Below are 25714 nucleotides of genomic sequence, written 5' to 3'. Positions count from 1 at the left end.
TAGTATATTTAGGAACAGAGCTCAAATCTCTCAGTTCCATGTGCAGAATGGCTGCCTCAATAAAGCTCGTGCAGTGTCATGGCCCACTGAAATTAGGAACTCCATAGAGAGTCCATATGTCATGAGTTTTCTAATTATAATCTTTTACTGATCTGAATTGCATGAATCGTTCAGTACCAATGGGGCCAAGCCGGACAGAAGGAAAATTAATTTTAGCTAAAAACAGAAAATATAAAACCAGGCAAGAGTTTCAACACTCAGTAATCCTACTTCTAGCCACACAACAGTACTGACTGTGTGCATCTCAGAACTGCCAAAATTAATCAAAGGAATTGAGACTGTGCTATTTCCAAAGAGAAAAAAATCCTTGTAAACACATATCTGTGAGCCATATTGAGTGAGCACTCTAGCCTGAAAGACCCTAATAGCTGAAAGGGCATGATGTTCTCCTTTGGAGACAGTCTCCAAAAATAAAAATAGCATTTGCTGACCTCTAGGCATTCTCCTGCCCATGAGCACTCCAACTGCCTGTGGTTTGAAAATAACACCCAAATATTTGTAACATATCTTCTGTTCAATATTCACTCTGTTAATCTGCCACTTATGTAAAAGAGATCTTCTCACAAGGAGATCACTACAACTTTGATCTTCTGATAATTTATTGTTCAGGTATGAAATATCATTCTCATAACAATTAATGTTAATGTCAAAAGTACAGCATCATCTGCATGAAGTAGGACCCCTAGATGTCCCCACATATGTGCGGAGAATGAAACTTCCATTAGTTCTCCAACCATGATATTAATATTAAAATTAAATAACAAAGGGGCCAATATGCAACCTTGTTGGATTTCCTTTGAGACTATTGCAGATTTAGTCAAATGGCCCTGCTGGTCACAGATAGGTAAGTACTTAAGATAGGTACTCTCAAAGCGTGTCCAAATAAGGAGAAATAAGTGGCAGTCTAGAAGTCACTGCCAGTTTCATCCATAGTTGTTCTCTTGATATATGGTTGAAGGCAGCTCTAAAATCCATAAATGCAGTGTATAAAACACCTTTTGATTTACCAGAATACCTATTTACCAAATGTTGAAGGACTAGTCCTTGGTCCATTGTGGTTCTATCTGCTCTAAATCCTGCCTCTTCATCTGCCATAATATTTTCTGAATCCATCCAACAGTTTCAGATACACGTGCCTAGCATATAGCTTGCTTATTAGCCTATAATTAGATGGTTCCAACCTATTTCTCTTCTTAAAAATAGGGATAACAATGGCAAGGCCACAATCTTTAGGTACATGTGCAGTTTGATCTATATAGGTAAATAAAACTGCCAGGACTGGCACCCACCCATTGATATTAGATTTAATTAGTTCTATAGGTAAAAGGTCACCTCCAGGAGCCTTCCCAGACTTTTGCTGTGATACTAGATCAGAAATCTCACCAGGGGTGACTGGGGGCCATTCCAACTGAAGGTCAATATTAATATTATCAGATGGAATCTAATGAACTTGCTGCATGTCTGCCATAAAATTTGTATGGAAATAAGCTTCCCAGGCAGTGGGGACAACCTGGCAGACCATAGCACTCTTTTAAAATTAAGACCTCTTCTCACCAAATGCCAGAATTTAGCAGAGTTCTTCAACTTGGCCGCCTGGATAAATTAATACCAAGACTCTCTCACTTTCAGGTTTTTTTGTACTGGAGAAGATTTTTATATTGCTTTTTCAATCACACTGATTGTGCTGACACTGAGGGGCTGCCTGCCCTATAGCACCCATAAGCATTTGCTAAAGTTCTCTTAGCTGCCAAACAATCTTGGTCAAACCAGGGTTTTGATCTACAAGTAGTCCCTCACATTTTCTTAATACCACTATGTGACTTTGGCAAACGATGAGTTAAATTATGAAATCGTAACAGAATTGCATCAGCAGAGTCTGCAGATATTATAGCAGAACAAATCTGAGCCATTTTTGGAAGGGCGGTATAGAAATTGAATTATTATTATTATTATTATTATTATTATTCAGAAGCAAGCAATTTAGAGAGATGATGTTCTTATCCTTTGGTCCATCCATAAGATACAACTTAATTGAAAAGTGTGTGTGTGTCCTGTGAAAGAGGGGTTAACTGGCAGAGTACTTCAGTTATTTCCTATTTGTATCTGTCTTGGATCCAAACACTCTGAAACACAGAACACTATTACTCAAGTGGGAGATTAGAATGTATTTTGAAAAGGTCAGCTCTGATTCCCTGAGCAACACAACAGGAAGATTTGCCAACATATCCTCATGTCAAAATTGAGATTTCTCATATTGAATCAAATGAGGTTATTGGTTTCATGAAAAACTGGCACTGTTCATGCCAAATAAGCATTGCCATTTCTTCTCAACTAGATACCACATAAGGACATCAAAACATCAGTTTAAAATAGCAAACGTGGATTGAATGGTTAAAGTGAGTGGGTATCAAATTGAAATTGTGTCATAGAAATGTCAGTATCCACACTGGAGAACCATATAATTACCTCTGTGTACTTAATGGAACTCTGGACTTGTGTTTCTAGGACAGCAGCGCCTCATGCCACTGAGATTCAGAAACAGTTTATGATGTGGTATTTGAGTGTGTTGTTTGGGGGTCCTTCTCTGCTCTTGAAGGAAAAAAACAGAAGTCACCTGGGTGTGCAGAAACCTTTGGTGGTCTTAAAGTAGTTTTCAAGGTTGTGGCCTAAATCTTAAACTCTTACTTTTAAATGTAAACTCCTGCATTGTTAACAGCTGTACTCCAACAGTATAGAAGTATGTTATTTGTTTCTCTAATATCTCTGTAGTGTACTGTAAGACATAATGGGATCATTCATACAACCAAACAGAGGGGAGTGGGGGGGGCGGGAGGCAGGAACCTATATACTCCCCCCCCCGACGATCAGAGACTCCCTTTGCCTCTGCCAATCACACACCCAGACAACCGCTGTGATGATGATCAGCAGAGCTGAGGAGGATAAAGTCCTTAATTTCCCCAGAATACGTTGCACAGGAAGCAGAGAAGCAGCCCTGGCCAATGTACAAGGGCTCCTCCCCATTGCCTCACAAGCTGAGCAATCTATGTTCACCAGCCTCAGGAATTGCAAGAGCTGCAGCAGGCACTCACACAATGAAAAACACAAGTAGGACAGTGGACATCTCTGTCCTACCTAGGTTAAGGGCAGGGCAGAAAAACTGGGTAGCCCAGCTTGATAAGCATTGGGGAGGAGAGGGTTCTGAGGCTCCAGACGAGCCTTTGTACCCTGGTTAACCTTCTTCTACCCAGAAAAGGCTGGTCATGTGAACGATCCCACTGGCTGACGTACAAATGCTGCACTAGAACAAACACATTCCTAACTAACACTAACTACTTCAACTCGGTTAGGAGCTTGCATTCCAGAACTAGTGTTGTGCCACTTGTGGCATGCCTCCTGCTGTGAAATCTCTTCCTTAGTCTGTATATGTTGTAGGGAATGATGCAAAGCTACCAGCTATCCTTATTGCACATGTACAATGCTCGCACAAGTGGATCAAGTGTGCAAGAGATTGCACAACTTTGAGTGTATGCTCAGTGACATGACCATCTTGCATGGGTGTGCTAGTGAAGTATTAGTCTGGCCATCAGCCAATGTTGTTTTCCTTACATGCACCAAGCAGATATATTGTAAACACATTTTCAGGTTTCTTTGAGGTGATTGTATTACGTGACATATTCTGGAGCAAGCATTAGTCCAGAGCCTAGACTATAGTTTCTAGGCTTTCATGGACCCCATCCATTTCACTGGAAAAATTTAGTCAGCAACCAGCTTTCTAGGCAGAGTGTGGGAAATGATAATTTTCATTTTAATTCATTTCATTTCCCATGTATTTTTCCCCCCATTTCATTATTATTTCCACACAGTTCTACTGCTCATTCATTTCTGTTTGAACTCTCATGCTTCACAGGAGCTTCTAAGAAAGAACATCACAGAATGTAGGAAGCTGCCTCATATTGAGTCAGGCCCTTGGTCCATCTAGCTCAGTTCTGTCTATACAGACTGGCAGTAGCTCTTAGATGGAGGTCTTTTCCAGCTCTCCCTGGAGATACCAAGGAGTGAGCCTGGGACCTTCTGCATGCATTAGATGTGCTCTACTACTGAGCTATATGGCCCTATTCCCAGAATGCTGGGGAAAACTCCAGATAACGTGATACAAAATTCATATTATCAGCCCTACTAACAGTCAGACTGGTGGGAAGCTCCTTCAAGATGACAGTTACTGGGGTGTGCATTTGTTTCATAACAAATGAAACATTGAACTGAATTGGGTTCATTTATTTCATTTGTGAATAGCAAAGTAATGAATACCAGCCATGAATGAGTTTCAAATGACATACGCTTTGTTCATTTCAGTTGTTGGCCATTTTTTACTTATTCATTTTCATTTTATTCTAGCAGCTCAACCACAATACGTCCCCTGGAGGTTGCAAGGAGGGGGAAGAGAAAGCAGGGAAAGAGAGGCTGGCACCTCTTAATTTACGGCCTGAAATGGTGGGCACTGAAAGTACCTATCATTCCGAGCCACAAATGACAGCCAGCATTGTGTGGCCTGGGGAACTCCTTGCAGGAAACCTTCTAAGCTGCTCTGGGCTTATTTGAAGGAATGGAAACATGCTGCTCAATGGCAAAAGGTATCTGCCTGTTGCCTCAAGGGTACCCTGAGAAAGATTGACTTTTGTCACCTAGCAACTCTCTCTCTCTCTCTGTGAACATGTTTAATTATATAGAGAAACTAGAGAGCAGCATTTCTCTAGTAGACGTGTGTGTGTGTGTGTGTGTGTGCAGTCAAATAAATATTCTGCAGTACCCAGTTTGTCTCACCAACAGTGTTTCTGGGTGCAGCTGTTCTCCCACAGAAAGGAATGGTCATAATGGGGGGGAAACCACACATAGGAATAATGCTGACATCTTGACTAACGAAGCATCCATGCTTCAAGCCACTGCAGGGATGCAGTGTGAGCCTGCACAGTGCTCAGTTGCATTCTGACTTAGCACAACTGCCCTCCATCACTGTTATTTCTGAGCATTCTCACATGCTCCAGCAGCACATTGTAGAAGCAAAAACACATCCCTTAAGGCAGGGGCATGTTTCTGCTTCTACAGAGTGCTTCTGGAGTGTGGAAGAGCACTCTGACATATTACTGCACTTGCACAATTGCACTCATAATTAGTCATATCACACATCACACATCAGAGCATGGGTTCTCACAGTGTCCTCAACACTGCCTGAAGCATGAACATTACATTTGTCAAGATGTCAATCACTGAAAGCAAGTTAAATAACAAAAAAAAAAAAAAAAGCAGATGTGGATGGATGAAGAAATAGACAAATTACCTGTTTAATAACAACAAATGGAAGACAGAAACACAGCACTCCTGTGTAAATCCTGAACTGCCATTAGGGTTGGCAATGTTTGAACGAGGCCCAGGGTGCCATAATGGCTAGGGAATTTGAATTTGGTTCATATCTCACCTCTGCTATGAATTTGTTAAGTAGCCTTGAGTGAGTCACTCTTTGGTTAGACTCATTCCCACATCCCTAATATGATGGTAATATGTATACTATCTCACTGTGTCTCTGTAAAGATTGAAAAATGCAAGTCCCCTGGACATGGTAAAGGGCAGCACACATGGAGGGAGCTATGGCAACATCTGAAAGCTCCGAGATGGAAGATCCGGAGATTCAGGGCAAAGTCAATTTGGAATCTGATGGCTGAGGCAAAGAGCCATGGCAGACTCTGGAGTTTCTGCATTTTTCATCCCCCAGTACTGGTTACATGAGAAAACTCAGCTCTACTGGCTGGAACAATACAGTACTGGTGGCAGCAACCCTAGCAGCCAGGGAAGTGCCAGGTACTGCATCTCTTGAACTTCCTGCCTTTTTTCTGTTGTGCATTTGGAAAGGGTGAAGGAAAGAGCCTTCTCTGTAACAAGGCCCATATGGCGGCCAACATAGGAACATAGGAAGCTGCCTATGAGTCAGATCATTGATCTATCTAGCTCAATATCGTCTTCACAGACTGGAAACAGCTTCTCCAAGGTTGCAGACAAGAACTTCTCTCAGCCCTATCTTGGAAAAGCCAGGAAGGGAACTTGGAACCTTTTGCTCTTCCCAGAGCGGCTCCATTCCCTAAGGGGAATATCTTACAGTGCTCACACATCAAGTCTCCCATTCATATGCAACCTGCTTAGCCAAGGGGACTAGTTGTGCTTGCTACCACAAGACCAGCTCTCCTCTCCTCTTCCCTGTGCTGAGACATCCATCTACTACTCCCTTCCTTCTAGTCTTCTTGTTATCTTCTTAAAAGCTTTTTGTTTAGGCAAGTATTTTACTTGAGAAACAATGTGCCAAATGCGTTGAACTTTGGGGTGAATATGTGGAATAGCGTGTAAGTTTCATGGCTCTAGGTCATTCCCTTCTTGGTCGGGCCTAGAACATTTCAGCACCCCCTCATAACTAGTTCATTCTTTGGTGGTGTCAATAATATCATTCTGTTATTTTTGTCTCTCACTGTTTAGGTGTTTGGGTTTTTAAAAACTTTCAAATTAGTTTCTTCACCTTCTTGTCAGCCATCCAGTGTCCTTGTTCAAAATTGAAAGGTGGGGGTAGAAATCCTTTTAAAACTAAGCAAGCAAGCAATTAAATTAAATTAAATTAATTATCCCCAGGATAGATTGGGGCTGAATTCCACTGCTTTGGACCAGCTTCACTCCACAGAATTTGTTACACATCTCATCTCTTTTCAGTCATGCACAAAAAAGGAGTAAGTGTTCATACATTTTAGATATTTTAGCATGTGTAGTTTATATATCATGACCACAAGTACTGAACCATAGCACTCCAGAAAAGGAAAGCTTCCCAAGGTCCCTGCCATAACAAGTGATTTCTTTCATTTCTCAGTCTTTGCCTACCTTTCTTTCTCTGTGTATTTTTAAAAAATGCACATTAAACTCTTACCTGCCTCACAAGGCTCCTATGAGGATTAAATATTTGCAGAATGCTTTGAAGATGAAACGAGTGCTATAAGTGCTAGGTATTATTATAATTCTTCTCTCTGTCTGTTATCTACAAGGGGATTTTTGTTTCAGGTTTAGCCTATCTCCCCACCCCCCTTAATATTTATTTTTGTTACTGACATAATTTCCCCCCTCTGTTTCATTAAAAGAAATCTTCCCACTAATCTTATTTGACTCAAACTTTGAAACCTCTGTGCTAAACCTTACTTTATTACTAATTTGGTTCTATGATTTAATACACCCATTTTGTTCCACTGCCTCATTTTGTTCCACAATACAGTTTCATTTTGTTCCACTGCCTCACACAAAAGTAATCTCCTGAGCAGTGCAATCTTATAGTCCCTCCACACCAGGGGCCACTAAAACAGGAATTGCTTCAGCATAAAATAGTTGCACTCCTGTGCATTGCCATCTGCAAAGAAGAAGAAAATTAATGCCAGTAAGGATAACAGTAAACCGGCAACTGAGTCACATGCTCCCAAAGCATACCTGACAATGGCGCTGTCATCCACCAACCATAGCATTGTAGCACTATGTACACGTCATAAATGTGTATAATATACTGTACTCACATACAGATCTATTCAGACACAACGAGGACATTCACACGACTGGGTGGGCAACATGGCAGGCGGGTGGATGTGGAGGGGGAAAGCTGGTCGAACTCACCTCCCACTGTTTCAGATGAGCACTGGTGTTTTGCTGCGAGTCCAGACCATACTCCCAGATGATACACACTGTGTCCCTGCATCTCAGAGCTCTGGAGGCTGGGATGACTCGTCCCAGCCTCTGGAGATCCCACAATTCACCATGCAACATGGACAATGCATTGGGGGAACATATGATCCCGGAGCCCGGGTTAAAGGCTCACTCGAGCCCTGAACCCTGGCTAAGAGCCAGGTTTCAAAGCGGGACTAGGTGGTGCTGCCCCGCCGGGATCAGACCTGATCCCGGCGGTTCTCACATGCAGCCTAACCCAGGCTGGACTTCCTTAGCCTGGGTTAGGGTGCATGTGAGAATAGCTCCAATGAGATATTATGATCAGTGTGCGCATACAACAGTGCATTTCTTATCTGTATCCCACATTTGAAGGGGGGCTGTTCCCAGATTTTTAAAAACATTTATATCCCACTCTTCCTCCAAGGAGACCAGAGCAGTGTACATGGTTATTTTTATACCTCACAACAACCCTGTGAGGTAGGTTAGGCTGAGAGATGTATGACTGGTCTAGAGTCACCAAGTGAGTTTCATGGTTGAATGGAGATTTGAACTTGGGTCGTCCTGGTCCTAGTCCAAATCACTATGCTATACTGACTCTTGACTTCTAAAATGAACATATGTACATTCATTCACACAAAAACCTATACATGTGTATACTCATACAATTAATGTCTGCACAAGGCTTATATTATCCACTATACCCACTAGCCATGGCTCCTGGAACTGATGTACATGATAGTTATGCCCCTGCTCTCTCTGCATTCAGCAATTGTCTGCAGCGGTAAAAGTTGATTGGGAATTATCTTCTGCATGATTAAAAACCCACCTACCCACCCCCCATACCTGGCTACAGTGGACCCAGAATTATAATGCATCAATAGCAATATACTCTGGGGAACACAGCTAAACGCAAGGGCATCTTGAAGGTTTCACTACTGCAATGACAATTTGCATTCCTGCTATAGGCCCTGACAAAGGAGAGACAAAGGAGAGAGAGGTGTAGATCAGTGGAGAACTAAGGGTGCATCCAAACCAATACCAAACACTTTGAATCACAGCCATGGCTACCCTCCTCCTAACCTGTTTCCAAGAAGCAGAATTTGATTTCCCAGTAGGATGGAATGAGATCTGAGCAGAATGTTTGTGGGTGAACATTTTTAATGCAAAAAAGGTAGTGCTGGGGTCCATAAAATGCTATCTAAAATGCCTCTCCAGATCTTGCATTATTTTTTACAACAGTTTGTTCAATGCCCTGTTGGTGAAATTTCTTTTTAAAAGGGGATTCTTTTTCTCTCTGTTTATATGACCCATCCAATCGGAGATCATCTAGTCACTGAAATTATGACAAAGCACTTTGTTGCCAATAAGATTTAATTCCCTGATGATATCATGAATTCAAGATATCATGGGAGCACATTTTCACCCTTGTTCACAGACCCTTCTGAATTGTCACTGAAAACAAGGAGTGCATTTCACAGGTTACTAATTATTTCACAAAGTGTTCCAACCCAAGGTTAGTCAAAGGGCTAACTAGAACCCACATTTCCCAATCCACATATCAATTCTCTAGCCATATAAACACAGCAGAAAGACAGGAGTTTCACTATGCACAACACTGTTGGACTCTTACAGTTGTAATTTTTTTTTTTACAACTTTAGCTAACATGTAGGATTTGACTAAATTCGTGGATGTGCCAGAGATATATAGGTTTAATAGTAGTTTGTGTCTTATCCTGCCTGCTCACAAGGCTGAGACAAGGTCAAGGCAAGGCTACAGGACTCTGGAGAGGTCCTAGGAGACAAGCTGACCGGTGGGGACACCAGAAAATAATTGAAAGTGCATTTATGCACGGGTAAGCTGTGTACCTCATATTAGATTTCTGAAACAGAAATGGAGGGCAGTGGTGGTGGGGGCAAGCTACTTGTTTGGGGTGGCGACAGGCCAGATCATGACTATTTCTGGATTACTCATACGGTACTACAGAAATGCTGTCCATAATAAAGTTCAAACTTATTGTGGACACGGCAGGTCATTTCTTTCTGATGCGATTATTTCCCATATGAATGAAAACTCAGTTGAAAACAGTAGCTGACATCCAGATTAAATTGCTCCTAAGTAATCCTATTTGAAATTAAGTAAACCTTTGGAGTAACTGTTGGGTAGTACTATTAAGTAACTTAGTATGGATGTCAGATGGTGTATTTTATATGAATGATAAACAGGTGATATTTTCATTGCTTTGAATGAGACACCATTCCTTTTATATTGTCTTATTAGTCACCAGTGTTGTAGGTTTGTATTTAGTTTTTAAAATATAACAACTAGAGATTAAAGTAAGACACTGGTGTCCTACTTGTTTAGCCCATTGAAGCAGGGAATGGTAAGGCTATCTATTTATGCCAGATCTTAAGGGAAATATAGGAACTCATGGAATATGTGTCAGTGGCTCTTTCTAGAACTAGAAACTCATAGCTCTAGGTACTGCTGTCCTATGTGGTAAGCCACTAGGGCTAGAGATTACAACATCATGGCAATAAAAGGACTACAGATAATGGAGTAATTTACCTAGCCAGACTGGCTATTGGTTCTCTTCATCAGGAAGGATTATAAAAGTGTCTGGTGCAAGCTGAACCTAGAATAATGTTTCCTGGTAATTTCCTTGAATATATTAAATAGCTCTGCCCCTGCTTGATAACTACTTGTGACTAAGCTCTGATGCTATGGAATGATGCACATTTTTTTAAAAAAAACACACACATCCTTTTTAAAAAGCCATGTGAAATAGCTATTGAATGCTTAGGAGATGCATGTTCAACAGCACAGCTGTACAGCATCCTGAACCTGTGCACATTTACTTAGAAGTAAATCCTGTAGATTTAAATGGATTTGATCCAATGTTGGGATTAGTTTCACGATGCAAGTCTCTGTAAGACTTTATTTGACTAATATCCAGTTTGCAATAGAATTCAAGAAATACAATCATGAACCCATTGCTGATGATTAGGGTGGCATATGTATAAATATATAGCAGTTAGCTATAGTGTTGGAAGTTAAGGACTTTGCGCTTTCTCTTGTCTCAATGACAGTAGAGGACAGACTAGTGAGTCAGAGGGCTAGAGGGTCAAGACACTGGTCATCTCTTCTCTACTGCTCTGACACTATCCCTTTGGAATGTAGATTGCTAATCTCAGGGACACTTGCTCCCTCCTGTCTCCCTTCTCTTCCATTCCTTCTACCTTGCAACATGCAAGCTCCTCTCCCTGCACCATGTGTGCAGAGATGCAGAATCCATCTGCATCCAGCTAGCTAGCTAGATTAGAGATCCTAACTCCTCACTTTCCTGTCTAGAATGGAGTTCTTTAATAAATGCCATGAACTGGCTCCAAGTTACTCTCAGCATACACGCATGCCTACTAAATTCCACTGTGTTGTGCCTCAGTGTACTCTGCTATAATGAAAAAGGGATTCTCTTACCAGAGAGAATTCCCAATGTATAGCTACTGTCATAGCAAAGGACAGGAGAGCTGGTCTTGTGGTAGAAAGCATGACTTGTCCCCTTAGCTAAACAAGGTCCACCCTGGTTGCGTTTGAATGGGAGACTAGAAGTGTGAGCACTGTAAGATCTTCCCCTTATAGGATGGAGCCACTCTGGGAAGAGCAGAAGGTTCCATGTTTCCTCCCTGGCTTCTCCAAGATAGGGCTGAGAGAGATTCCTGCCTTCAACCTTGGAGAAGCCTCTGCCAGTCTGTAAAGACAATATTGAGCTAGATAGACCAATGGTCTGACTCAATATATGGTGGCTTCCTATCTTCCTAACTAAAAGAGGCATATTTAATGGCCAATTATGAAAAACAAAATTACATGATTAAACACAGATTACTTATTAAAGTGGAAAACAGCCTTGAGGCTTTTAGTTGGATTTCAAGGAAATTTGTTATGCTTGTGGAACAAAAGGAAAGCCTTGCAAATGTTGCTTTTCTGGGGGAAGCAACTTTCCTTCCTATTGCAACCCAAAGAATTACACTCAGGTGAGCTTGATATAAGTCTAGCCGTTTGTATTCTGAGATATTTAATCCTAGACAAAAAGAAGCATAGTAGTGGTATGAAACTAGAACAGTAAGAATGAGGGAAGAGGGGAAGATATATCCATATGTGGATCAAATGATCCTTCATATATTCAGGAAGCTCAGCCATGTGAAGCAGTTGCTAGGAGATGTGACTGGCACTGGGAGAACCAATAACACACCAGCGAACACACCAGGTAGACAGTCATGTGGGCAAGATGGGAGCCAAGAACCAGTAACATGCCAGAGATCAGGCCAGAAAACAGTCAGGAGCCATAGGGACATAGGCAGCTGCCTTATACTGAGTCAGAGCATTGGTCCATCTAGCGTATTGTCTACACAGGCTGGCAGTAGCTCTCCAGTGTTTCAGACAGGGACCTTTTCCAGCTCTCCCTGGAGATACCAAGGAATGAGCCTGGCCAAACGCAAGAATGAATGAACGAATGAATGAAGTAGAGCTGCCTTTCAGATGAAAAGTCCCACCCACACAATTAAGAGATGAACTGGGAGAGTTCTGGGAGGGCTTCAGGTTCTCTGCAGAAGATATCACAATGGATGTGCTATTGGTTCATCCCCTTTCTAATTGCATGTGTAGGAAGTGTATCTTCTGTACTGGTCCTTCAAGTGTTTATTATTTTGATGCTAATCAAGATTAACTGTGGGCCTTTAATTCCATTGACCTGCAATATAGGACATGTCTTATTTGCTGTATCACTTTGGCATAAAGAATATATGCTTTACATTATTTTTCAGGGAGTGTGGCTGTTGATTGCACATTAAGAATTTGACCCAGCTCTAGTCATAGATAACTAGTGGTCCCAGATGTGGATGCACATATTCAAAAGATACACACAGCCACTTCCATGGAACACGAATGAACACAGTGATGCAGATGCTGTATTTGTGCCATAACCAGAAGGCTGCCTGAGCATTTGGATGTCCCTTGCTGGATTGCAGTGATTTTTAAATTTCCTTCCTTCCTTCCTTCCTTCCTTCCTTCCTTCCTTCCTTCCTTCCTTCCTTCCTTCCTTCCTTTGCACCTAGAATAGTTGGTGCTGTACACAAAATAAAAATAAAATAACACCTGTGCCCATAGGCATTCAAACTAATCTGACATCAGTGGTTTGAAGCCAACAACTGCTCCTTCTCTTAAGACACCACATTTCTTTTCTGCTTTCTTTTCTTTCTCTGTTTCCCCCACCCAATACATCTGCTGGTATAAAGTGAGTAGTCAGAAGTTATCGAGTGTTCATTAAGCCATTTGGATTCAAATCAATCTGCACGTATCTTGTTTAAACTGGTCACAATTTAAAAACACATTGCTGGGAAGATGTCACAGCTCATCTGTGTGTGAACACATGACCCTGTCCTGTAAACCGGCAGAAGACAATATGAGGTGGAATTATTTCTATACATTCTGCATGGAATTTGAAGGAGGGCAATTTTATCCTCTGTGCTTAGAAAAACAAAGATTATGACAGCACAAGAAAGTTGGGTGCCAGCCCTAAGTTATATACCAGCCATAAGTTATATACTAGTAACACAAGATTCCTTTAAAAGATTAGTCAGTGGTGGAGTGCAAAACTCTTGTGTTTTGCAAAAATATCACTTGGGAGCCAAAGTTCCATGTGCCAATTTTCATTGCCAAGCATATTTTTATGGCTGGGCTATAAACTTCTGAAAATAGGGTTTTATAATGGGAGTACTGACACAACCTTGACTGTAATGGTGTGAAATTGACATTATAATGTCAGCTGTGTGATTGGTAAAAGAAGAATTGTTTTAAAGTTATTTCTCAGCTCAATTCAACACAACTACTATCAGTGTAAGGCTCTTAAGAAAATATAGTGTCTTTATTTTAGTGGTGCTGTGTGATGACAACACATTGGAGGTGTGCAAGTGGACAAACATCACAGCTTAGGAGATTGCAAACTTCAGTATTTAGTGTCTGGGAGGTCTGTGTTTTTAAAGTGCCATTACCCCTAAAAGTAGCATAAAATTCAACACTGAGTGGTGAGTGTGAGGGGAAGGAGGAAAGCAACCAATTACTTCAGAGTGCTAACAAATCTTGCTTTTCTGAACAAGACAGCATTATATTGCCTGATAAATGTCTATTTTTTAAAATTACCTGTCATGGGGTTTTGATTTAAAGCAGTGTTTTCTTGTTAGAAATCCCTCATGATAGATTTTAACTTGTGGTAGTAGATATTGCAGCTAACGATTTAATATTCGAAAAAGTGGCTTGGAGTTCAGTTTAGTCTTTGCAATGAAGGATTCTGATAATGTAGGAGCTAGTGTGAAGGGGGGAAAGTTTCATTTCCTGCCAGAACAAGCTACATTTCAGTATGGTCAAAGTATTTTATTTTAAGCCAATATGCAGGAAATTCACAACCCAGTTCAATAGAAACAATAGGGTTGAATCCAAAATAGAGTCTATGGGTTGTATCCTAGTCCTAGAGTGTGCAAAAGAAAGTTCATCCACCAGAACGTCCCTGCATTTGCTTCCCCACAAAAGCCCCCCCCCCAAAAAAACCCCACTGGGATGCGATACAGCATAGGAGACTGCTGAGGGAGGGGAAAATCATTGATTGTACAAATAGAAGTGGATACAATCTGGGAGTACTCCTGGATCCACACCTCTCCTTGGTTTCTCAGGTTGAGGCGGTGGCCAGGGGTGCTTTCTATCAGCTTCGGCTGATACGCCAGCTGCGCCCGTTTCTCAAGATCAGTGACCTCAAAACAGTGGTACATCTGTTGGTGACCTCCAGACTTGACTTCTGTAATGCGCTCTACGTGGGGCTGCCTTTGTACATAGTCCGGAAACTTCAGTTGGTTCAGAATGTGGCAGCCAGGTTGGTCTCTGGGTCATCTTGGAGAGACCACGTTACTTCTTTACTGATGGAGTTACACTGGCTGCCGATAGGTTTCCGGGCAAAATACAAAGTGCTAGTTATAACTTATAAAGCCCTAAACGGTTTAGGCCCTGGGTACTTAAGAGAGCGTCTTCTTCACTATGAACCCCACCGCCCATTGAGGTCATCTGAGAGGTCCATCTCCAGTTACCACCAACTCGTTTGATGGTCACACAGAGACGGGCCTTCTCGGCTGCTGCCCGAGATGGTGGAATGCACTCCCTGCTGAGTTACAATCCTCCCTAACCCAAGCTTTCTCAGGTTTTTAATTAAAAAATACTGTTTAATTTTATGGTTTTTAATTATTATATTGTTTTAACTTGTATGTGTAGATATATGTTGAATTGTTTTATCTTTTGTATGTGTTTTAATTGTTAGCCGCCCAGAGACGTAAGTTTAGGCAGGGTATACGTTAAACAAACAAACAAACAAATAAATAAAATGCTATATGTGCTACATTATATTGCTCCCACTCCAAGATGACATGACACAATAAATACACAAATGAGTATGTGTGGGTGAAACGGCCACACTAACTGCAGCAGGTCCTCCCAATACTGTGGGCACTACACTAAGGCCAGAGGTCAGATAATAGATCCTTCCCTTCGGCCTGTTTGGGTGATCACACCTGGCTCAGAGCAGCAGATGAGAGCAATTTAGTTTCCTCCTTCTCCTTGTCAACTCCTAAGAAGAGGTTGAGGTAATTTCTCCTCAATTTCATTTGAGGAGCTCCAAAGGGCTCTCTCCAAACTGGGAGAGTGGGCGACAAAGTGGCAAATGTGGTTCAGTGTTGGCAAGTGTAAGGAGATGCACATTGGGATGAAAAGCCCCACCTACAATTATATGCTGATGGGATCTGAGCTGTCAGTGACTGACCAGGAGAGGGATCTTGGGATCATGGTGGTCAGCTCATTGAAAGTGTCGACTCAATGTGTGGCAGCTGTGAAAAAGGCCAGTTCCATGCTAGGGATCATTAGGAAGGGAATTGGAAATAAAACGGCTAATATTATAATGCCCTTATACAAAACTATGCTGCGACCACACTTTGAGTACTGCATACAATTCTGGTCACCACATCTTAAACAGGACATTGTAAAACTGGAAAATGTGCAGAAGAGGGCAACCAAGATGATCGGGGGCCTAGAGCACCTTTCTTATGAGGCAAGGCTACAACACCTGGGGCTTTTTAGTTTAGAAAAAAGACGACTGCGGGGAGACATGATAGAGGTCTATAACATCATGCTTGGTGTGGAGAAAGTGGATAGAGAGAAATTCTTCTCCCTCTCCCATAACATTAGAACCAGGGGTCACTCCATGAAATTGATTGCCGGGAAATCTAGGACCAACAAATGGAAGTACTTTTTCATACAACACATAATCCACTTGTGGAATTCTCTGCCACAAGATGTGGTGATGGCCAACAACCTGGATGGCTTTAAGAAGGGTTTTGACAACTTCATGGAGGAGAGGTCTATCAACAGCTACTAGTTGGAGGGCTGCGGGCCACCTCCAGCCTCAAAGGCAGGATGCCTCTGAGTACCAGTTGCAGGGGAGTAACAGCAGGAGAGAGGGCATGCCCTCAACTCCTGCCTGTGGCTTCCGGCGGCATCTGTTGGGCCGCTGTGTGAAACAGGATGCTGGACTAGATGGGCCTTAGGCCTGATCCAGCAGGGCTGTTCTTATGTTCAGAGACCTCACCTTCTCCAATCCATTCATCCTTGAAGATTGGTGCTGCCCTTGAATGAGGGACAAGCCCCAATTCTGTGCTGCCAATTGACTGTCAGATTGACCACTCCTTCCCTCCTTGCTCATACATGTCCAAAAGCACTCACTGATCATGCATCCTGATTCCTATCCCCTGCCAGTTGTCACCTAAAAACTAACTAAAGGGAACAGACTAAAAAGAACTTTCCAACTAGTCCCATCTGTCAGAAAGCAAAAAGTTCATGCTTGGGCCCCAATAGGTTGAAGAGCAAAGCCCGTTCTGTTTCCTGAGCGAACAGCATAAGATCACATTGAATGGGGCACCAGCTGAAGTAGCACCAAAAGCTAGGGCAAAGCCCCTCCTCCTCCAGGTGCCTGCCCTAACCCCACTTGCACCTTATTTGCTTCACAAAGGATCAGGAGTGGCAAAGACACTCTCTCCAGCCTGAGGTTGGGGATGTGGCAATGGTCTTTTGATGGGAACTGGCCTTGTGTTTTTTATACCCATCTGCAACATGTCCATGGTGAATGTCACATGAATTGATTGTCACAAGTAGAAATCATAGTGTTACATGTCATCTTCATAAACTGTGCTACAGAGTGGTTACGTTTGCCCCAACTTTGACCTTCTGTAGCCAAAAAGATGTCAAATATGGTGGCACAAAAAGAGTCAAATATGGTGGCACTTCCCTTTCCCCACTGACAGAGCACCTGATGATGCTTGATGGATGGCCAAAGGATAATTGCAGTTGCTTAACAAAGAACTATATCTTCAAGCATTGCTTCTGACAGCTGACACATGCACCACAGGGTTTGCTCCTAGAATCCATTTGCTTTTCCTTTTCCTCTTCTTAATATTAAACAAATTGTTCTCTGGGCAGCTTGCAACAATAGGAAACCTCAAATAAAAACACATAAAGCACGACAAACAAATCACAACACAAAACAAAACATATGAAATACAATACATAACATTTTAAACACTTTAAAAATCATTTTCTAAAAGTCTGAGTAAACAAGAAAGGTCTTCACCTGACATCTAAAAGAACAAAGTCATGGTGCCAGGCAAGCCTCACTGGGGAGGCTATTTTATAAATGGGGTGCTACCACCAAAGAGGGCACCCATTTCAGATACTAGTTCCTGAAAACTTCCACAGTTTTCCTGGAGGCAGATGGAAAGGAGAGATGGAGCTCAGTGTCTCCAATGAGTAGTTGAAGTTGAATTCCACATGCCCAGATGTCCTCCCCCACTGGTTTCAGATGATGTTGAAAAGCATAAGGAACAACTTTGTGGAGCATCACATGCCAGTTGCCACAGTGCTGAGCAGACGTCCACAAGCATTTCTTCTGGAACGTGCCATCTTGAAGGATTGGAATTATCTTGACATAATGCATCTGATCTCCATCCCTGAGAAGTGGTCCGGAAGGATATCATGGCCAATGGTATCAAAAACACTGAGTGGTCTATCAGCCAACAGGGATGGATGCACATCTGCTTTAGTCATTCTGGGAGTCTAATTGTCAGTGTAGCTAATCAGCTCAGATGACCAGAGTTGTTACTATCACAAAACCAGGCCCAAAACTAGACTGAAAGGGAACTAGAAAAAATTCCCTGCCTGCCTACTTCTCCCTCCCCCCATGCTTTTGGGCCAGTCGACCAGCTTCCTCCCCCCTGCCCACTTTTCACCCCCACCCCGTGGTTTCTGTCTGGACAGCCAGCCAGACTGCTTCTTCTCCACACACACACACCCCGGTTTCTGGCTGGCAGGCTGGCTGGAAAGATGGCCCGCCACCTCCCGCCACCTGCTCGCCCACTCCTGCTAGGAGCTGTGAACTCCAGCCAGCCAGGCCGGGTCAGCCTGCCGCCTTCTCCTTCCAGCGGCCAGGCCGGTCTGCTGCTGACTCCTGCTCCTGCTGGCTGGGTTGGGTTGGCCTGCTGCTGCTGCCTCCTCCCAGCGGCCAGGCCGGCTGCCACCACCTGCTCCTGCCCCATTGCTAATCGTTTTCTCCCCCATTGCCATTGCTAATACTATCTGGCAGCTGCTCATGAACTCTCACGAGAGCTGCCACACATGGGATTAGCGACAGGTACATCTAAGAGAAATAAATATAGCAATAGCAATAGCAATAGCACTCACATTTATATACCGCTCTATAGCCAGAGCTCTCTAAGCGGTTTACAATGATTTAGCATATTGCCCCCCAACATTCTGGGTACTCATTTTACCGACCTCGGAAGGATGGAAGGCTGAGTCAACCTTGAGCCCCTGGTCAGGATCGAACTTGTAACCTTCTGGTTACAGGGCAGCAGTTTTACCACTGCACCACCAGGGGCTCTTATATAGATGTATCATGCAGAAAATGACGAAGAGCCTTCAGCAATGTGTAATGGGGAGTAAGATTAAGAGTGTTTCCATCCAGTTCTTAAATTACATTGGCGGGGGGCAGAGGGTGCCCAACCCTCTTACCTTACCTCCTTGGATCCTGTTCTTGGATGGCAATGCTTCCATTGATTTGGCTAATGCTGAGGTTGACCAGGAAGTAAGGTTTCAATAAGTGTCTCTAGCTCCCCCGCCCCCCATAATACAAGTACTGTTTTCATCTGTGAAATGTTGGAGGGTATGTAGTTCACTTGTTTGTTAAAGATATTCGTAATGCTTAGTTTGGAAACCTGGAGTTCTCACCATTGCTTTTATGTTTTAAGACCTTTTTACATTTCTGAAGCCAAGGCCTCCTTGTTCAGAGAAGAGCTGACATGATAAGAAAGAAAAGTTCATGATAATGGCTCTGTGATAATGACTTCAGCCAAACAGCAGCCTTGACAGCTGATGCTTATCTCCCACTATCACAATTATCTGATTCTGTGGACCTGACTTAGCTCTAACTGATCAGTTTCCTTAAAATTCCATTGCCTTTGTCAAGCTACACTAATATCATTACCACAGTATACAGCAAAAGGTTTAGAAGCCACAAGGTAGATATCCCAAGTAAATATGAATACAACGAGTATTCATATACTGCTTTTCAACCAAAGTTCCCAAAGTGGTTTACATATAGAAATTAATTAATTTAATTAAATGGCTGCCTGTCCCCAAAGGGCTCACAGTCTAAGAAACATAAGAAAGACACCAACAACAGCCACTGGAGAGATGCTGTGCTTGGGTTGGATAGTGCCAGTTACTCTCCCCCTGCTAAATAAAGAGAATTGCCACTTTTAAAAGGTGCCTCTTTGCTCAGTTAGGGGTTAACAGGGGTTTAATGTGTATTCTATCTAAGTGTACAGAGCAAACATGCTTCAACAAAACAAATACTTCCATTTAAAATGATGGTGCTGATCTAATTAATCCCATTTTATTTATTTATTTACATTTATATCCCGCGTTTCCTCTGAGGAGCTCAGAGCAGTGTACATGGTTAGATTTATCCTCACAAGAACCCTGTGAGATAGGTTAGAATTAATCCCATTTTAATTAAGGATCCACCCAAATGTGAAATTAATCACATTGTTTGGCTCTAGATGTTTTTAAAGGTAAATATCAACTATGGGTAGGAGTGGGGTGGAATGATTCAGATCAGGATTTTGATGCATGGGGGTGGGGTTTACACATAGATCCACCATGGTCCATTGCTGGATCACCTCCTTACATATAGTTATTATTTGCTCCAAGAAGGAAGCTTTCATTGACACCAACCTGGATTTCCCCTCCCACTGCTACTGTTACCTGGGGGAACCCAGTCAGCATAAACCAGACAGACAAGGATGGTTGAAGGAAGCAATATCACCGTTTATTGATTACAGCGCTGTGACCCCTTCCTGGTGCCTCACGGCCCTCCAGAGAAGAAGCCCCGTATCCCCCGATTTTTGGGGTTTTAAACCTTGGCATTGTTACACATCTGGGCGTTAACATTTTGCCCTAGAACCAATTAGTTTACTTCATTAACACATGTGTTTGCCTCTGGGCTGGACTTTGCTCTGAGTTCCGGTCTTACAGAAAAGAGATAAGCAAATTAAGAGAAGATTCCTTCACATTCTAAGAAGCAGGACGAGTTACAGTTTAAAGTGATCCTATCATCTGGCGCCTATGTTAATGAAGCTAGTCCGTTCATACCCACTTCCCCCACCCTGTCTGCCCTTGGTAGATAAGTGACTCATCACCAACTTCAGCGGTAGAAAACAATAGAAAAAAACAATAGAGGAATTTTCCATTCTACATCTCCCCCCTCAAGAGCCCATTTTATGGCTCTTCCTTTAAGGGTAGACTAGAATACATTGTTTTTATAAGTGGTGCGGTTTCCTTTCTAACTATGGCAGAAACAGCAGATTCTATTATTCTAGTTAAACAAGGTATTATACAAGGTAGCATTAGCAAAATTATAACAATGATAACAAAAACAACAAATAATGACTTTAGCCAGGCTAGGTCTGGCAGCCAACTCGTGAGCCATTCCCATATTCCCCTTCCAGATGGGGGTTGGCCGATGCTGTGAAAGACCTGTATCGATTCCTTCAATTTGGCTGCCTCCTGATCAATTTTTCCCTGATTATTTACATAGTAACAGCATTTCTCCCCGATCAAAGCACAGGCACCTCCTTGCTGAGCAGCAAGAATGTCGAGCGCTTTACGGTTTTGCACAACCACTTTTGATAATGAATCAACCTCTTGCTGAACTTCCATTAACATTTTCAGAGTGCTATTGAAAGATTTTTCCATCTCCTTTGAGATGTTTTTGACCGCTATTTCAAGCTCAATCACCCCAAGTCCCGGTAGCATAGCCCGCCAAGCCTGGTGGAATCCGGTGTTGCGGACCACAAGGGGGTTCTCTGCGCCGCGCCTTAGGCGGTGCAGGAAACTGCCCATGTTCAAAACTTCAGAGGCATTTAGGCTTTTGCGGATCTCTACTTTGGGTGCTAGATAAGCAGGGGCACATCTGCCATTCCAACCTTGTGGCAGTGCTTTGTATGCGTTTTTACCACAGAGCCAGTACATTCCGTGTTCGAGCAAGGACAGGGTCAGGACGTCCCCCGTTTCCCACTTCATTGGCCCTACTCTTCGTTCTCCTATGCCCAGGGCCGTTCCACATTCTCTGTCAAGGCTGAAGGGTCCGGACTTGCTGGCCCTTCCCCCGAACCAGGAAAGTGTTACATTTGGGTCTTTGTGGTGTGCACAGGTTATGCTCAGCCAGAGGGTCCAGAAAGGGGATTCCCACGTGTTAAGTTTGCTATCACACGTGTCATGCTTGGTTTGTGTTTTGTTGATCAGGATACCTAGCCGATCGTGTACATATAGGGTGTTTTTCCATAGGAATTTCGACTCCTCCCGCCAGTGGCCTTCAGTGAAATTGAATAGGGTTACAGAGGTGAGGGTCATCTCTCCCCCATACAATCCAGGATATTTGCCCACAGAGGGATCATCCCCATCGCACTCTTCCTGGTCTGGTCCATGATCGTCAGCCCGTGGCGTGAATTCGCCAAGGGATTTATCAAACGACCATGTGTGGGCACAGTGAGTGTAGGAGATCTCCCCCAAATTGGGTCCCGGTCCCCCTTTGTTCTCAATGCAAATTGGATTCTGGCCAATTAATGTTTCAACTTCATATTCCGGGACCCCTTTTGAATACCAATTTCGTTTCCATTCCCTCTGGTAGCGGTAGGTCTGGCGGTTCCCCCCTCCCGTGGTTGGTCGCCAAGCCAATTCGGTGTTGCTGATCCAGGGGGAGCACCAATTTACTCTGGGTTTCTGAACCCACCAATTTAGGGGGATGGGGCCCGCCACCAGAGCTACCTTCTCTTCAGAATGTATATCACCATGAGTACAAACCCAGCAGTCTTTAAGGGATGTGGCTCCGATTACAGTCTGAAGCCCAGGGACTTTCGGGTGGGAAACCTTGTAGGTGCTATTCACTCCTATTACCCATAAAAACAACAGTGTTCGAGACCACATTTTTAGTTACAAGCTTGAAACCAGGAAATAACACACTCTCTCCCACCCCCGCCGGTGGTCCGTACAAAGGGTGTGCCGCTTCCAGGTATGGGCACACCCGTAGGGACGTTCCAAAGATGTACCCTGGACCCGTGCGAAGACGTGCACTCGTTCCGGTAGGGTGTAGCAGGGGGTAGACTCAGGGTAAGCGACGTATCTTCAGCTTAGTCTCTCCAGTCTTCTGTGCAACCCACGAGATAGGCGCCTCTGCCCGTTTAACCCTGGTATGATGGACCCACGCCTTAATTCCTGCACATTTTAAAGCAGTTGGTGTGATTAACAGAATCTGGTATGGACCTCCCCATCTGGGTTTCAAAGGCTCTACCTTCCATTTCTTCACCCACACCCATTCTCCCACTTCATAGGGGTGTACTGGATCCACAATAGGAATGGGGATGGTTTCTTGTAGGGAGTGTCGTACATCGTGCAGGACCTTAGCCCATTGGGCCGTGGACGGGGGGTGGTCCTCAACTCTAGTACGCAGGATGGGTGACGCCCTCCCATACATAGCCTCGAATGGAGTTAATTTCTCCTTTCCCCTTGGTGTGTTTCTAATTTTAAACAGTACGTATGGTAACAGGGCCACCCAGTTCATTTGTGTGAGCTCAATTAGCTTGACTAGATGATCTTTGAGTGTCCTGTTCATACGTTCCACTTTCGCGGAACTTCGTGGGTTCCACGAGGAATGGAGTTTCCATTGTATTCCCAATGCCCTAGAAACGTCTTGTACTGCTTTGCTCACGAATGCCCCCCCATTGTCTGAGTTAATTTGTATTGGCAGTCCGTGGTTGGGCAGGTGTTCGTTAAGCAGGTATTTAACCATAGCCTGCGCGCTTTCTGCCTTGCATGGTTTGGCTTCCACCCAGCCAGTTAGCGTGCATACAATGACCAGGAGATATTTATAGGGTCCTTGCCGGACCATCTCTGTAAAGTCCACTTGAATAATGTCCATCGGGCCGGCCCCCATTGCTACTTGCCCTGCTTGTCCTTGAGGCCGGGTATTGGGGTTGACTTTAGCACATTCTACACACTTCCTGGCTACTTGTCGGGTATGAGCAGACAAATTTGGTGCATAATACTTCTTCCGAATGAGTTCATACATAGTCTCTGCCCCCATGTGCGTGCCTTCATGTAAGCCCTCCACAAGTCTTGTCACATATTCCTTGGGGACTAGTGTCTTCCCCCCTCTGATGATCCATTTCCCCTGCTGTTTCACGGCTCCCAGGGCTTCTGCCAGCTTTTTGTCTTCTGTTCCATACTCCCATTCCTCTTCCAGGGTAGCCAGGTCTGGAATAAGGGACACCATAATCATTTCGGCTGAGCGTGCAGCTAACTTCGCTGCTGCATCAGCTCTACGGTTGCCGCTTTCCACTTCCCCTCCTCCTCTCTGGTGTCCACGGCAGTGCATAAAAGCCAGACTGTGGGGTTGCTGCATGGCGTCCATGAACCGCTGGATCTCTTGCTGGTATTTCACTGGGTTCCCTTTAGAATCTAGCATGCCCCTTTCATGATGCAGTGCAGCGTACGCATGTGCCATGTTGTGTACATATCTTGAGTCCGAATAGAGGTTCAGAGTTTGCCCTTCTGCCATCTCACAGGCTCTGGTAACTGCAATTAGTTCTGCTAGCTGGGCTGAGGTGCCCGTGGGTAGCGGCTGAGCTTCGATAGTGTCCACTAGACTCACCACGGCATATCCTGCTCTTCTCACCCCATTTTCTACAAAGGAGGACCCATCTGTGAACCACTGCAGGTCTGCATTCTTCAGTGGGACCGTGCGTAGGTCAGATCGGACTGCCCAGGTCTGTTGCAACAGCGTTGGGCAATCATGCGTCTCTCCCTCTTCTGCATTTTCATCGGGTAGAAATGAGGCAGGATTTAAACTGGTGGTCACCTGTAATTCGACCTCTGGGTCTTCTAACAGCATCAGTTGATATTTCATGAGTCTAGAGCCTGTCATCCACTTGATAGTCCCTTCTTTTAACAAAGATCTAATGGAGTGTTCAGTGACTATTGTAGTCTTTGCTCCGAAAGTGAGTTTCTTTGCATCTTGTAACAGTACAGCTGCTGCAGCTACAACTCTCAAGCAGGGAGGGAATCCTCTTGCTACTGCATCCAATCTTTTTGAAAGATATGCGCAGGGTCGCATACTGGGTCCGACTTGCTGTGTCAGGACTCCCTTTGCTAACCCCCCCCGCTCAAGCACGTATAGCGTAAAGGGTAGCGTGAGGTTTGGGAGTCCTAAAGCTGGGCCCCTCGTTAGCATGTCTTTCAGTTCCTGGAACGCTTTCTTCTGTTCCTCTCCCCGCAGCAACCTCGGTTCGAATCCGAGTCACGGCACCAGTTTATGTTACCTGGGGGAACCCAGTCAGCATAAACCAGACAGACAAGGATGGTTGAAGGAAGCAATATCACCGTTTATTGATTACAGCGCTGTGACCCCTTCCTGGTGCCTCACGGCCCTCCAGAGAAGAAGCCCCGTATCCCCTGATTTTTGGGGTTTTAAACCTTGGCATTGTTACACATCTGGGCGTTAACATTTTGCCCTAGAACCAATTAGTTTACTTCATTAACACATGTGTTTGCCTCTGGGCTGGACTTTGCTCTGAGTTCCGGTCTTACAGAAAAGAGATAAGCAAATTAAGAGAAGATTCCTTCACATTCTAAGAAGCAGGACGAGTTACAGTTTAAAGTGATCCTATCATCTGGCGCCTATGTTAATGAAGCTAGTCCGTTCATACCCACTTCCCCCACCCTGTCTGCCCTTGGTAGATAAGTGACTCATCACCAACTTCAGCAGTAGAAAACAATAGAAAAAAACAATAGAGGAATTTTCCATTCTACACTACTTACATTTTAAAAGACAAACACACAAGGCCAAACAACGTTATTAGTAATACATCTAGAATGGTCCTAGAGCAAATGCAGACAATCACTTTGAATGTGCAAAAAAGCACACACACCCCCGCTGGAATTGTATGATGCTTTTGGATCTGTTTGCTTTTGTATGTGACTGGCAAGCAACTAACAGATGAGCAGTGCAATGTTACATTTGACACTGGCACATTTCGAGAGATGTGCACAAAACCACTTTTCCCAGTTTGGTCTGAATTAGTACCAGGCTCAAACTGAGTTCCCAGCTTGGGAATAATGGGGATTCGAACTGCCACCATAATTCCCCACAAGTAACATCTAGAGACACCCAGGGACACCAAAATGGGTTGATTGGTAGGCCCATATGGATGCCAACCACCCAAA

General features: G+C 43.7%; 1 protein-coding gene across 1 annotated transcript; it reads right to left on the bottom strand.

Annotated features, from left to right (window-relative positions):
• Positions 1 to 19177: 19177 nt before the first annotated feature.
• Positions 19178 to 22420, bottom strand: LOC128323215 (endogenous retroviral envelope protein HEMO-like). Its single transcript, XM_053245945.1, has 2 exons — positions 20972 to 22420; positions 19178 to 19228 (listed from the first exon to the last, which is right to left on the bottom strand). The coding sequence occupies exons 1-2, from the start codon at positions 22418 to 22420 to the stop codon at positions 19178 to 19180; spliced, it is 1500 nt and encodes a 499-aa protein (XP_053101920.1).
• Positions 22421 to 25714: the final 3294 nt, after the last annotated feature.

This window comes from Hemicordylus capensis, chromosome 4 (genome assembly GCF_027244095.1).
Source record: "Hemicordylus capensis ecotype Gifberg chromosome 4, rHemCap1.1.pri, whole genome shotgun sequence".
NCBI classification, from domain to species: domain Eukaryota; kingdom Metazoa; phylum Chordata; class Lepidosauria; order Squamata; family Cordylidae; genus Hemicordylus; species Hemicordylus capensis.
Note: the sequence above shows the minus strand (reverse complement) of the source record. Positions and strands in the feature narration are given on the sequence as shown.